Below are 13315 nucleotides of genomic sequence, written 5' to 3'. Positions count from 1 at the left end.
CCCACACTTCCTGCAAGTTAGTTATGTGTTTGTTACTTCAAACTCAGCAGACATCTGATAGGTCACAGACTAAAGACACAACTTTTGTCCAGTGTGTCAAAAACTCAAGTTTTTCAGCGCACTTTGGATATATAATGCATGTTGCTTACAAAGAGTATTTTAATGCTTGAGATGTCTCAATGAGGCTGAGATCATCCATCGCGTCCGTATTTAGGAAAACACACACTAATGTCACAGAGCTCTGCTAAAGATTATGTGAAGTTTCTCACCTTTGCCATCTGTGAAGTTGCGTATGCTCAGGATGTTGTTGGCGTCCGGGTAATGGTTTTGTTTGATGTAGGGCGTTTTCTCTGGGGTGTCTTGCAACTGCATGGTCACTTCTTCCAGCTCCTTGTCCAACTTTTTACACAGGAAAACAGAATTTTGTGTCAGTATGGGTAAATTACAATAACACAAAGTAAAGAACATGAAATAAACAGATGTTGCTTGAACATGACTTGGTAATATAGTGCAAAGAGCTTTAGCTCTTGAAGCATCTCGGAAGGTATCAATTCGGAACTAACAATCTGACACAGAGGTGAGGGTTCCTACCCACACCTGCCTTTGCAGTGATCACTTTGAACCAGGTTGTTACTACCTGTGATCAGAGGAACGGGGATTCTAGAATCTCCTGTTGCTTCTGAAATTGGCTGAAAGGTCCTTTTACTGTCATGGCAACCGTCAGCGGTGCGTTCCCACCAATCACCCAAAGTTACTGTGAGTTTTAATTATAGCTGCTTGCGGGCATATGTTATAATTATAGTTGTTAACTTTGCTTGATAATCCATTGTCAGCCAGTAATTTGTTGACATTTGGGACACTGTGCTTTTACTTTGGGTTTTGATTTTAGTCTTTTGCAGACACGCCTCCGCCTGTCTGAGAGGAGCGATCAGAGTTGACAATTTATAAATTTCACTATTTAATTTTATACACTGACTGATTTTATAATTCGTCTGAATTTGACTCAGTGGCTATTAAAAGGTCTATTCTGGGATATGCCGAACGCAGAAGAGATTCATAACTACTGTGCAAAGTGTTTAAGTTCAGATTTAATCAGTTTCAAAGAAACTGCTATGAATGCTTCTCCGCCTTTCAAAAGTCAGAAATAAATGAGAAATACTGCTTCTCAGAGCGGATTAAATGTTGTTGAAAACGAGGATCTGAGGTTCTCATTGACTGCCATCATAAACGGAAGCAAGGACAACAGCAGCGATTCATCTTCCAGACATCTGACGGAAAGCTGAGGTGACTGCCAGGGGATTTATTTAGATGACACTCAATGTCAACATGTTTACTAAATGTGTCACACAGAGGAACTCCAGTGTGTTGTGGAGACTCAGTCAGTCATTATATGATCTATTAAGGTGGCTCGAGGCGCTTTTTAAAAGTTATTTTATAGGACTAATCAAAGACGCAGTAATACCGCTTAACAGGTTAAACAGAGATATCTCAGGTATCTTCTGCTTTCAGGACCTGCTGCGCTGCTTTTCCGTCTCATAAGATGATGCAGAATAAAAGTCAGACCTCTGTTATCCTCATCCGCAGACGGTGGTTGTCGGTTTGAAGTCCGTCCAGCCGAGAGGTGTTGGCCTGGTTGACGCTAGTGACGGACGTGGAGGTCTTGGAGTCCTCCTTCTTCTGGTTCTGAGTGAACTTTAACCTTCGGTTCTGGGTGGCGGCGTCTGGGTTTGTTCTCATGGTGATTAACTGGAAGAACGGTGTTTTAGGTTTGAGTTACAGATGGGAACTGTGACAAAATGATGTTGTAGCTTGCAGGAATTGGAGAATTTTTGAAACCACGTCTCTGCTTTCATGCAAGAACTGACCTTGGGAACGAAGACCAGACAGAGAGTGATGGTGCTACAGAAGATGATCACCAGCGCTACAATACAGAACTGGACGTTGGGCTGGTCCCTGGTGAGGAAGGACACCGCGGCGCCGATGATGCACATGATGCCGACATTGTACACGCTCATCCCGATGTATTTGCTGTCATTTAGAGCAGGGATGCTCACGTTCCTGGTCTCCCAAGCCAGGAAACACCCGAACAACTGTCAGGGAAGAAAAAAAAGAAAAAGAAAGAAAAAGTGAATAATTTTTTTTAACAATTTTCCTGCCTTTTTTGTTTCTTCCGCTAATTGTTAGGATGTTTACCTTCACCTAGATATAAGAAGCAATTAATAAGCAAACAGAACTAAACACAATAATAAAAAAAGGAGAAAAATCATGCCTGTGAAATCTTAAGTGAGGGTGACTTCTTTTGTTTTTGTGTTTGTTTGAGCCTGCTGAATAATTCACTGCGGGCCGTGCGAGGCGGCCTGCCTGCTTATTCAGAGCCCGGATGAGAGTCAGTCGAATGACAAGCGGGAGAATTAACAGAGCAGTCATCAAGGCTTCCAGCCCCTCAGGTGTGTGAGCATGCGGACGCGGACGTCAGGTACCGGAGAAACGTGCGTGTGCATATCCATGTGTGCAAAAAAAAAAAAAAAGGCAGCAGTGACTCAAGCCTGGCAGCTATTTTTTGCAGCGCTGTCCCTCGCTGTGCCTCATAAAGATGAGGGCTCCTGTCAATCATCTCATTCAAACTTTATCTACCGCAACACTTCTTTGTTCCTGTCTCATTATTTTACATCAAAGCTCTTTGACTTGTTCCCGCTCCATCTTCTCACTGCTTCCATCTGTCTGTTTTTGACTTTTTTTTTTTTTTTTGGTAGTGCTGTTCTAACTCGGCGTGCTCTGCATCCTGTCGTTACATTTCAGATGCTTATTCTCGCTCCTTCTCCATCACCTCGCTTTAAATGTAAAGGTGTTTGTGTCCGTTATGGCTGCTCCTGCTACATACAAATTAATGAATATTCACTGTGTGCCTGAAGTTTCAGTTTTAGTAATTGTATCAACATTACTAATTTCATAAAATGAATCATTTTAATGATAAATGTAGTGGCATTATGGTGATCCCTTATAAGACTAAACTGAAAAGTCTACAACTTCAACAAAGTGAACTTTCAGGAAATCCTCTGAGTCTCACACTTTCATACCTCAAACCATGGAAATTGGGTCAAAATGGAAATAAATGGCACATTTACAAAGAGGATGACTGTCATTAAAGCTGACTACATCTCCCAGTAATTATAAATCATATCACAACAGAGCTAACGTGACATTTTCATCTCAACCCAGTTTGATTCTTCAGCCAATAAACCTCAAACTCTAATCTGTGATCCAGTTTTATCTTCCAAAAGCTTGAGGCAACTTGAGATGCTGCAAAATATCAAAACTTGTCAATTTGGTTTCTTTTCTAAAGACGATCAGAGCTGAAGGGAAACGCTTCAAACGTTCACTGCTGAAAGTCTCTGATGATACTGGCTCAGCGAGTTTGAGGCGGGTCAGGCCGGGACATGGACATCATGTGCGTTTGTTTAGCATCTCCACCTGCTGGATTATCCCGCTGTTTACCTTTTCCACCGGCAGATCGGCTTGCGGTGAGTGAGGACTGACACGTGTGATAAACAGCTCCTGTCTGAGCGCCTGTTTTCACATTTTGCCTGATTTCACTGAGGGTTTACTCCAGGTATTCCACTTCCGTGGCATGGCCCTAAAAGAACCATGCCTCTGGGGTGAACCGGGGACTCCAGACTGATCGTAGGTGTGAATGTGAGCGTGTGTGATTTCCTCTGTGACGGAGCACCGTCACCCACAGTCAGCTGAGATAAGCACCAGCTCTGGATCATCTACTTATCTACGACTGGAGCCTTTTAATTTTGCTTTAATTAAATCAATCTGGACTGGCTAAACTAATATTTTATCCTATCCTGCAAACTATCTGCATTCATCACATTATATTTAAAGTCCTCATCCTCATACAATGATCATAAATGAAGACACTTCTGGTCTAATCAGCACAAAACTTTGTCAAACAGAGTGAATGTGTGCATTTAAGTGGTGAATCCTTGTTGTCTGTTTTCTCACCATCAGTAGTCCTTTGTAAGCATAGACGATGCCCAGCCAAATGGTCATGTGTGTGTTCTCACAGTGCTCCAAGAAGGGACGGATGGCGATGTCTCGTCCCTGGGGGTCTGCCTGTTGACAAATAGACAGGAAGTAAAGGAATTAGACACAGCGCTCAGAGAGGGGTCGCAGATATCAGGGTGTAACTTCCTGTATGTGTGGTTAAATCAACATAAAAACCCCCGGAAGTGATCTCCCACCAGCGGAAACTCCCACTTGTCCCTGTTAACACTTTTCATAACATGTCTCTGCCTGCAGGTGGTTCGGATTCAAGAACAAAGACTGACTGCTGAAGGGATATTAGCGATCAGACATCCAGGTGTGTAATAATACCGTTTCCCATCAAGACCGCTGAACCTCTCCGAAGTCAACCAAAGTTAATTTAATCTGTGCTTAGGATGCTAATGGGTACGACTAATGACGCCTATTCATTAATCTGATTTACATTTCCTCCTTTCATTCTCAAACAATCTCTGTCACACAATCTTTCCAACCTCCTACCGTCTAATGATTTTTTCTTTTTTTTTTTTTAATTTTAAGCTTTATTTCCATTTCCGTGACAGTTCATGACACAGGTGACTTGTGGTGCCAATTAGCACCTGCGGTGCTCATTATTACGCAGAAACACGTCACCCCTCTTGTTCTCCTGCCCACTCTCTCTGCTGCGAGGCGCTTTAAAGGGCCTTTAATCAGAGCTGGAGCTGGACTCGCATGGATTCATCTGAGGCCACAGCATATATATCAACTGCGAGACTCCCGGGGCGAGGCCGGGCATAATGCCACGTTGCTCTTTAGGCGAGTGTGTCTGTGTGTGTGTATGTGTGCATGTGTGAGTGTGTGTGTGTGTATACAGGCACCGAAAGTATAGCCCTGGCTCAGCCAAACCTGCTTTTAGAGTCAAAACTTCTATGAAAACAGAATGAAAGATTAAGATAAGATAAAAAGAGAGAATATATTGTAACTATTTTCGCAACTTCGTTCATGCTTCAGTGACTGTTGTGTGACGTGGTGACGGATCAGAAGCAGTGAAGATTACGCACCAGCATATCGACATCCTCCCTGGTGCCACATGATACCTTTAAACATCGTGCAGATTGAGTGTTCGGCTTGTAATAATGAATTCTCCAGTTATTCAGAGTTTCCCTTATGACCTTGAGGGATTTACATTAGTCAGCCTCCATAAGACCAACACTTAAAATGCAAATTTGTTGCTCAAGAGCTGCACTGATTCATCCAAAAGAGATGAATGAAACTAAACCGATATAACATTTTTGTGTCCTTCACATGTTCTGTTACGGTACAGTCTCCCGATCTTTGCTTTGGAAGCACAACTTTTGTTTTTTTTTTACCCATCATTCATTTGCTGTGTTTCAGCATTCAAGTCTGCACAGGATTACACATGCACTTTGCAAAAAAGACACCCCACCAAACTGCAGAGCAGAATCTCCCACATCTCAGACGTGAAGCCAACTCCTCCACCATCCTCAAAACCTGTGATGTCTCAAAAAAGAAATGCATTAAACAGTGACGGCGGCTGCGGTGGCAGGTGGTTCACACACTCTGTCAAAGCCCTCTTGTAGCCCCTTCAGAGAGTTCCTGTAGCAACGACATGGTTCACGTCACTCATACTGGCAAATTTTCTGGGCTGGATGTGAGTTTTGCATTCCTGTTGGGTTTGGGTGAAGGACTGAACGGAGCGGGGTTTCTGCCTTAAAAGCCATAAAAGAGGTGGAAACACTGGAAAATGGGTCAGGACGTGACGCACTGTTCGTGGACACAGCACAGGAAAGACATCCCGAGACTCAACTATGACATTTCCATCGAACACCTACAGGTAAATTCCACGTGGAACAAACAACCAACCTATTTCCGTCCTACATGTGGCGAGCGAGCGCAGGAAAATCTGTCCACCATCGATGCCTGAGAAATCCTGCTTGGCTGAAAATCTGGGCAGAGGCAGATTGTAGGATCCATTGCTGGTTAAGGGAAGTGATTCAGCTCTATATTTTCTGTAAATATCAAAATAATCACTTTACAAGCTGTTCACAGCAGCAAAATCCACAAATTACAGTGCAACATGGAGGCTGAAGCTCCACTGAGGCTTTGTCACGATGCAGAGTTTAAACATATAACTTCTACTAAAGGGTTGTGGATATAAAATCAGGAACAATCAGCAGTGTGTTCCAGATCATGAACTGGGAGGAGTTTCTCCAAACATTTCATATCTCAGTGACTGTATTGCACAATGTGCAACGTCTGAAAATGTCTATGTTGTTTAATAATACGCTTGTTGAAAACCGGTTCAGCTTTAGGCCACAAAACTTTTTCGGTCCTGCAGTATTTCGCTGAATCTTCTTGTGTCATGTCTCATGTCTTTAAAGAAGCAATGCTAGCAGTGAAAAATCAACTCAGAAACGTCCTGTAATGGCCTCGTGACATCTTCAGGAACATTGAAATAAAGTACATACGTGCCTGAAGGACAAATAATCTTCACATTAACATGTGAATCAAGACAACAATGCTCAATATTCAACGTTGGGGAAGAATTCAAGACATGGTGAAAGATCCCAAAGATTTTCTGAGCGGACAAAACTAAACTTTTTCAAAATGTCCTTCTTTACTTGACAGGCTCATGAGAACATGAACAGGCTATTGTACGATTGCAATAACTTTCCCAGGTGTTGAATTAGGTTGAGATTGGCTACCTGTGAGAACAGTCAGTTCCTCGGCCATCAAACTTTCCTCTGACTCACTGATGTGAGTTGCATTTATGTTTCTCAACTCGTTTTCCCGATTATTTCTTTTAATCCTTCACTCGGTGTGAAGATCTGAAGAACGAACAAAGCAGAACCCATCCGTCAGCTGGCGTTACAGGCGACAGGCGCACGTGATATTCATATGTTCACAGCGTGTTTCTGCAATGAGGTCAGTTTCCCCCCTCCCCCCCTTACTGCACCATCTGCATCTTTGTCATTTATGTATATTTATGTTTTTGCTTGAGCAGCCTTTTATTCCGACAACAATGCTCCGGGAAGTCACACTTCTTTTTCGCGAGTCATTTTATTCATTCAAAATGAGAGACATTCTGCATCGCTGCTCTTTGCATAGTTTGCAGCTCCGAGCAAACTTGTGTCACTAACAACTAAATGATAAGACAAAATGAGATATAATGCTTATTAGGCTTGGCTCTCTATCGCGGCGGAGCAGACAGGAGCTCCTGCCTTTTGGAGAAAAAGCTGTCTGGGGAGTTGCCAGGCAACAGGGCTGTAGGCGGCAGGCGGCCCAAAAGTGGCGGGTGATGGCGGTAAAAGTGTCGGTTCGCCGTCATTTTTCACAGCATTAGCCCTCTAACGGGATCACTCTGGGAGGGCTACGGTGGGGCATCGCGCTGGAGGATCGTCTCCGGGGAGATGGATCTCGACGAGGCCGTGAAAGGAGTGATGGAGGGAAGAGGGAGTCAGAAATGAAGGATGGCATAGAGAGAGCAGAAAGGTGCGGATGGATTGATGACAGGCAAAAATGAGCGGAATAATGTAGGGGAGCAATGGATTGAGAAATGCCTCGTGAGGATCTTATTTCCTTCAACAGAAAGAGTAAATTCTCTGAAGAAGACAGTTAGGAGGTGTAAATGGCATTTGGGGACATCAGGAAGAATTATGGAAAGAAGAAGTCAAGGAAAATGTATGAATACATCCGAACTGTCCAGCTTAAAAAATGTCCAATATTGGAAAGACAGAAACATTTTAAAGTTTGGTGGAGAACAAAACTAAAAAATGGACATGATCAGTTTGCCTGTTTTGGTTTCAACACCAAAGCCTATGAGCAAGGCTCGGTTTAAAACTGTCACGTTTCCAGTTACCATGCAACAATGTTGGACCTTTATATGAAATAAAAATAGCCTAGAATGTCTTCGACTTCAGTGAGTTGATGGTTTTTTTCTCCAACAGAATCGTATTAAAGTCAGTCACCCTGAAAGACAAGAAGACATGTCATTTAAATATATTTGTATTTGAAGTGGTGAGAGGTAGAAATGCCACTTTCCTTGGTATTTTACTATTTGAACTCATTATTTGTTGCAATTTTTCCATTTCTTTTTTTCTTTCTTCTTCCTTTCTCTTTTAATTGACCTTAAGACTTAAAATGTATGATGTGCTTAAAAAATGTAGAATTTTGACACAGTGTGAACTCAGGAGGCCTTTTAAAAAGTTGGCAAGCTGTTTAAAAGCAATTTAAAAGCTAAAAAAAAAAAGCAAAATCAACAGTGTCTTCCACACGGTGACCCTGACTTTGTGTCGCCCTCACAGTCACCAGGCCTTGTTTGCAGATATGGATCTTGTTCTGACTCTATTACAGCCTCTGGCCACCGTCCAGTGTGTGTGTGTGTGTGTGTGTGTGTGTGTGTGTGTGTGTGTGTGTGTCTCTCTCTCTCTGTCCGTTACCATAGTCAGCTCCCCTTGACCCTCGGCTGGGTTGGAAAAAGCCACAGAGAAGACGGATGAGTGGAAAACTCCACAAAGATGGAAATAAAGAGGAAGACATGAGGACACATATTGTGGGTATGGATTTAGACTGCTGCGGAGTTCAGAGGTCAAAACAGTATGGGCAACCATGCGTGTGTATTTCTCGTCTAAGTGTGCACGCACATACACATGTGTTTCAAGTGTGTATGTGCACATGGATCACTCATCTATTCGACTGTTTTATATCATGCTTGTCTGAAATAAATTAAATCAAATTCATGCCGTTCATCTGTATCTAATAATATGTTTAGTTTTGAGAACATGACTTGAATTCGAGCCCGCCGTCGCAGCAGTGCTTCTGCTCGTCACCGAGCGTTATTTAAGCCTTGTGACAGTCGCTGCACTCGAGTCCAGATTTTCGGTCGTCTTTCCTCCCTCTGCTGATCAGCGGTGGGTGCCATGCTGGGCGTCACCAGGTGGCATTGTGGTTTGCCGATGCCCAGAGAAACAGGCCTGCCAACTGTTTTCTTGAGCACAGACAACCAGAAATCCACACAGATACAGGGCTGCCTGATAGACATGTCACACAAACACGCTACCCCGTCACACGGGGAGTTTTTAACACAGAACAACAGATAAATTCTAGATCAAGGAGGACGTGTGAGAAATGGTTTTGTGTGGAGTTTGCATGTTCTCCCAATCCTCTGAGAACTTCTGCTTCTCCTCACAATCCAAAGACATGCTTGTTTACTTATTTACTGACTGTAAATCACATCTGCTGCCTTGTTTCAAAGTCAAAGTTTGCCTCCCGACATGTTCAAATACATGGAGAAATGAAGTAAAAACATTTTCTCAGTTCAAACTTCAAATGCGTCTGGCTGAAATGAGTTTGCAAAAGTTCTAAAGTTCCAAACTTTCTCTCCTGTCTAGTTTATTTTCAGTCTGTGCGTTATGTGGAGACTACAGGGACTGGCCTCCAAACCTGCTGTGACAGATCTCCAGGTTCGCTCAAACTGCTTTCAGCAGGTAATTTGGAAATTTTCGAAGTTCTTCAGTTTTGCGTAAAGAGAGGAAATGTTGACTGCCTAGTTGATTTCACCAACACTTAAATCAAAACAGGAATTATTATCATACGAGTATATTATATTTTAATTTACCTGTATGCCAAACTGTGATGACAGATCAGTTTGAAAAAAAGAAAAAGAGGAACAGTTTTTGTCTGTCAGGAGTGAAAGCTTAAAAGAAAATGCCTCTACTGTGACGTGCACACAGAATATAATCTTGTTAGTGTGCAGGATGAGCATTTACTTCAATAAATGGCAGACTGCAGTTTACATGCTTTGCGAATGCAGAAAATTGCTGACGCTAAATTGGCTATTTATGGTTTGTGTTTGCTTTTTAAAATGATTTTTCACACTGAAATCGTCACAAGAACTTGCAGAGTATTGACAAATCTCTCCGACATAAAGTAATGCAGAAAAGCTCTGCTTTGAAATCTCACCTCAGCCTCCCCGCGGAGGTAATGATATTAAGAAAAAGCCTTTTCTTTTCACTTCTCTGTTCCTGACAGTGATGTACTGATGTACATGCACCTGATCACTTGATAAGAAATATAACACGGGGCCTAGAAAGCAAAAAATAAAATCCTCCAGGAGACTGCTGTTATTGATCTGATAATGTCAAATAATACACACTCAACATGCTTATTAGAGTTGACTGGGTTTATCTGAAAGTAGCCTCAGATGTGTTGTTGCTCATGAGGTTTTCTCTACAAGGTATTAATAGTAAAGTTACTAATTATACGTTTCAGAACATAAAGCGTTTGTAAAATGACTGAACATAGTCTAGGATTATTATTTATCTTTAATAATCAACCATTAACCACTTCTCAGTGTGGTAATGAAGCAGTTTGGGAGTTTAAAAAATAAAAAATCTCATTTGTGAATCTACCATTTTGGAGTTTGCAGTTCTCCCATGATCAAAACAAACAAGCACCACGGTTCATTCCAGCGGTTCTGCTTCACTGCTGCAGGCGAACGCTGGGAAACAAGCTGGAAAAGCTCAGGAGGTGCCGTCTATTTCAACACCACATTTTTACAAATTTAAATGTAGAGCTTTCTTTTTAAACCAGTGCACAACAGCAATTTCTGAGAACAATTCTTAATGACAAAATGACCTTTGAAGCCGACATGAACTCATTTTGCAAGAAAGCTCATTGAAGTGAAGAAAACGAGGACATTGACCTGAGATCAGTCCGCACTGATCGTGGTAAACTGCCGCACCTCACATTCCAGTTGCAGATGAGCGTCATCTCATTTCTGGTCTCTTGTATGAACGCTCTGTATTTTGATTTTCATCTCACTGATTGTGGATTTAATTGCCCCCCAGGGGGGAAAATAAAGATTGACTGATCTTTATTTTCAACATATCAAAGAGGACGTCTTACTCAGTACAGAAACATCACTTCACAGAAATGGTGGGAAAGACAGAGAAAGTCATAATTCACAGATATCCGTTAAGAAGAAACTTATTTGTCTTGGGAACGTGGGATGAGGAGGGGGGAAGGACGGGGCGTCGAGCCCCCAGCTGAGGATGACCTACATGCACAGGGTCCATCGGTGGCTCGATGCCACGGGCGCTCACAGCCATTGTGTCAACCAACCAACTTCAGCGTGCGCGTGAACATCATCTCACTGTGTGTGTGCGTGTGCGTGAGTGTGCATGTTTCTGGGTGAGAAAGCCTGTGTATGTATCTTACTGTAGTGTCTTAGTCACACCAGATGGGTGACTGGGATATTCCACCCCAGTGCATTTTCACAGATATTATTCTGGCTCACTTAACAGAGAGAGAGAGCGAGAGATAAAGAGGGAAAAGCAAAAAGAATAGGAAGATACAAATGATAATAATAATAATAAAAAAAAATCTTGATTACTCAGAATTTGCTGTTTTTTATGGGACTTTTTCACATGCATTCATTCTTGAACTGGCTCTGCCTTTCATCTTCATTAAACTATAGAATCCACATCTCTCTATTCAGTTTCCATTCCTCTTCCTTTCCATTTCCCCACTAATGAAGATAAAATGATCTCCTCACTTAAATGTGTCTGTCTGCATTTAAATATTTCTGCTCTCTTGCTTGCTTGAGCGTCCGTCCGCTTTTCTTCCTTTTTTTCATATAATGCAAGCCTGTAATCCCATTTGAGGACTAATCCCTCTGATAGAACCATGGCCCAGCGACCTTCTAACCACCACAGGGCCAAATTGGCAGTGGCATGATGAAATTGTGAAAGGACTTTTCCCTCCTGTTGTTTTCCTGTCTACAAGAAAAGGGCATAACAATGTTTTGACGAGGAAGTGATTCATGCTCCTCAGATAAAGGCTGACCTGCCCGTGCTTACAGGAGGAAAACCAACCGCCGCCGCACGTAGAGGGAAATTACCTGCTGGCTTTCGGTTCATTTTCTCTTTGGACTGAAAGGAACTCGCTTATGTGTATACAGAATACAGCAGCTCCTGTTTGTTTCCTCTCGTTTTCAGCAGAGGTTGTTAGGCGTGTGTTTTCTGAAGCGCTCGCTTCGCGCCGATTCGTCAGCATGTGTCGAGTCCCTCGTTTTACCTGAGAATCACATTTCTGAGGCCTCGCCAGCATCTGATGGCTGTGAAGCATAACGTCGCACGTTTTCACGCCATCAAAGACAGCAGAGATGTGCTGTGATCCCAGTCCTGTGATAAAACGTTCGCCGTGGAGTTCGGTGCTCCTGTCAGCACCATGAATTCTCACATATGATATGTTTTTGGGATTTCTGCAGCAAAATATGCAAAAGGTGCAGTTGTTTACTTGTTATTCACATGGTAGGTCCAGGCATCAATATGTTACTAAAAGGTTCAATGCCAGGAGCAATCAGGAGATGATTAGAGGAAATTTGAGGATGGTGAGATAATGGCGGACTGTGACACTGTCGACAGATTAAGGGCCTGATCTACTGAAGGGATGTCTGACGTGTAGACAGAGTTTATGCGAATAGATGAATTTATTTATATAGCATTGGTTCTTCAGTATGTTTCATAACTTCCTCTACTAAGAAGCAATTTTGCACACAAAACCCCCCAAAATTTTAGTAAATCAGGCCCTGAGTCTTCAAAATTGTCACAGACCAGCATGTGGCACATCAAAGTAACTAGACCAACTCCTATAGTCACAAATTAAGCGCACACAAAAGTCAGTCCAACACTCAGAGACTTCAATTAAATGAAGACCAAACTCTCAGACTCCTAGTTTTAGTGGCACTAAAATAGAATCGAGCAGCTAAGCGCTCCCAAACCAACCTATTTACTCACTTATGCACTGCCATAAAAATATAAGATAATGGCATGCAAATACGGAGACACAAAGCTACGTCCTAATGAAACGTGCACCCACACACATGCATGTGAGGGTGCAGCTCCCTCGGCTCCAGCAGGGAGCTGCCTTAACTGATTTATTAAGAGCTAAACGCGTCATTAGTGTAAGCGGCTAACCCTGAACGTTGGGCTCATTACAATATGCAAATGCTGCGGTATAGCCCGGCAGTCTGCCGGATTGCCAGTTGAGGCTTTTGTTATCAGATCCTCCAACTGTTTTCATGGCGGATGCTCTTTAACATAACTCCCTGCCATAATGCAAGCCTTCACACGGGGCTGCTCAGGGCTGTACGGCGGCGGGATCTGTCTAATGCCGTCGCCGCCACGCTTATGGAGGAGGCGGATGCATCATTATGGAACGCTGTGCGGCACTGGGGAATTCCATGTATTTCTTGGGAGGCGGTGTA

At 42.8% G+C, this 13315-nt stretch overlaps 1 protein-coding gene across 1 annotated transcript in view; it reads right to left on the bottom strand.

Annotated features, from left to right (window-relative positions):
• gabbr2 (gamma-aminobutyric acid (GABA) B receptor, 2) overlaps positions 1-13315 on the bottom strand; it is a 181377-nt gene that overhangs the window by 7903 nt on the left and 160159 nt on the right. Inside the window, exons 14-17 of the mRNA XM_030120610.1 lie at positions 4009-4119; positions 1866-2090; positions 1564-1746; positions 270-399 (exon numbers count right to left, since the gene is read on the bottom strand). Coding sequence (XP_029976470.1) covers positions 270-399; positions 1564-1746; positions 1866-2090; positions 4009-4119 — 649 coding nt within the window. The remainder of the gene's footprint in view (positions 1-269; positions 400-1563; positions 1747-1865; positions 2091-4008; positions 4120-13315) is intronic.

This window comes from Salarias fasciatus, chromosome 22, assembly GCF_902148845.1.
Source record: "Salarias fasciatus chromosome 22, fSalaFa1.1, whole genome shotgun sequence".
Taxonomy (NCBI): Eukaryota; Metazoa; Chordata; class Actinopteri; order Blenniiformes; family Blenniidae; genus Salarias; species Salarias fasciatus.
The sequence above is the reverse complement of the archived record's forward strand: the minus strand, read 5'-3'. Positions and strand labels throughout refer to the sequence as shown.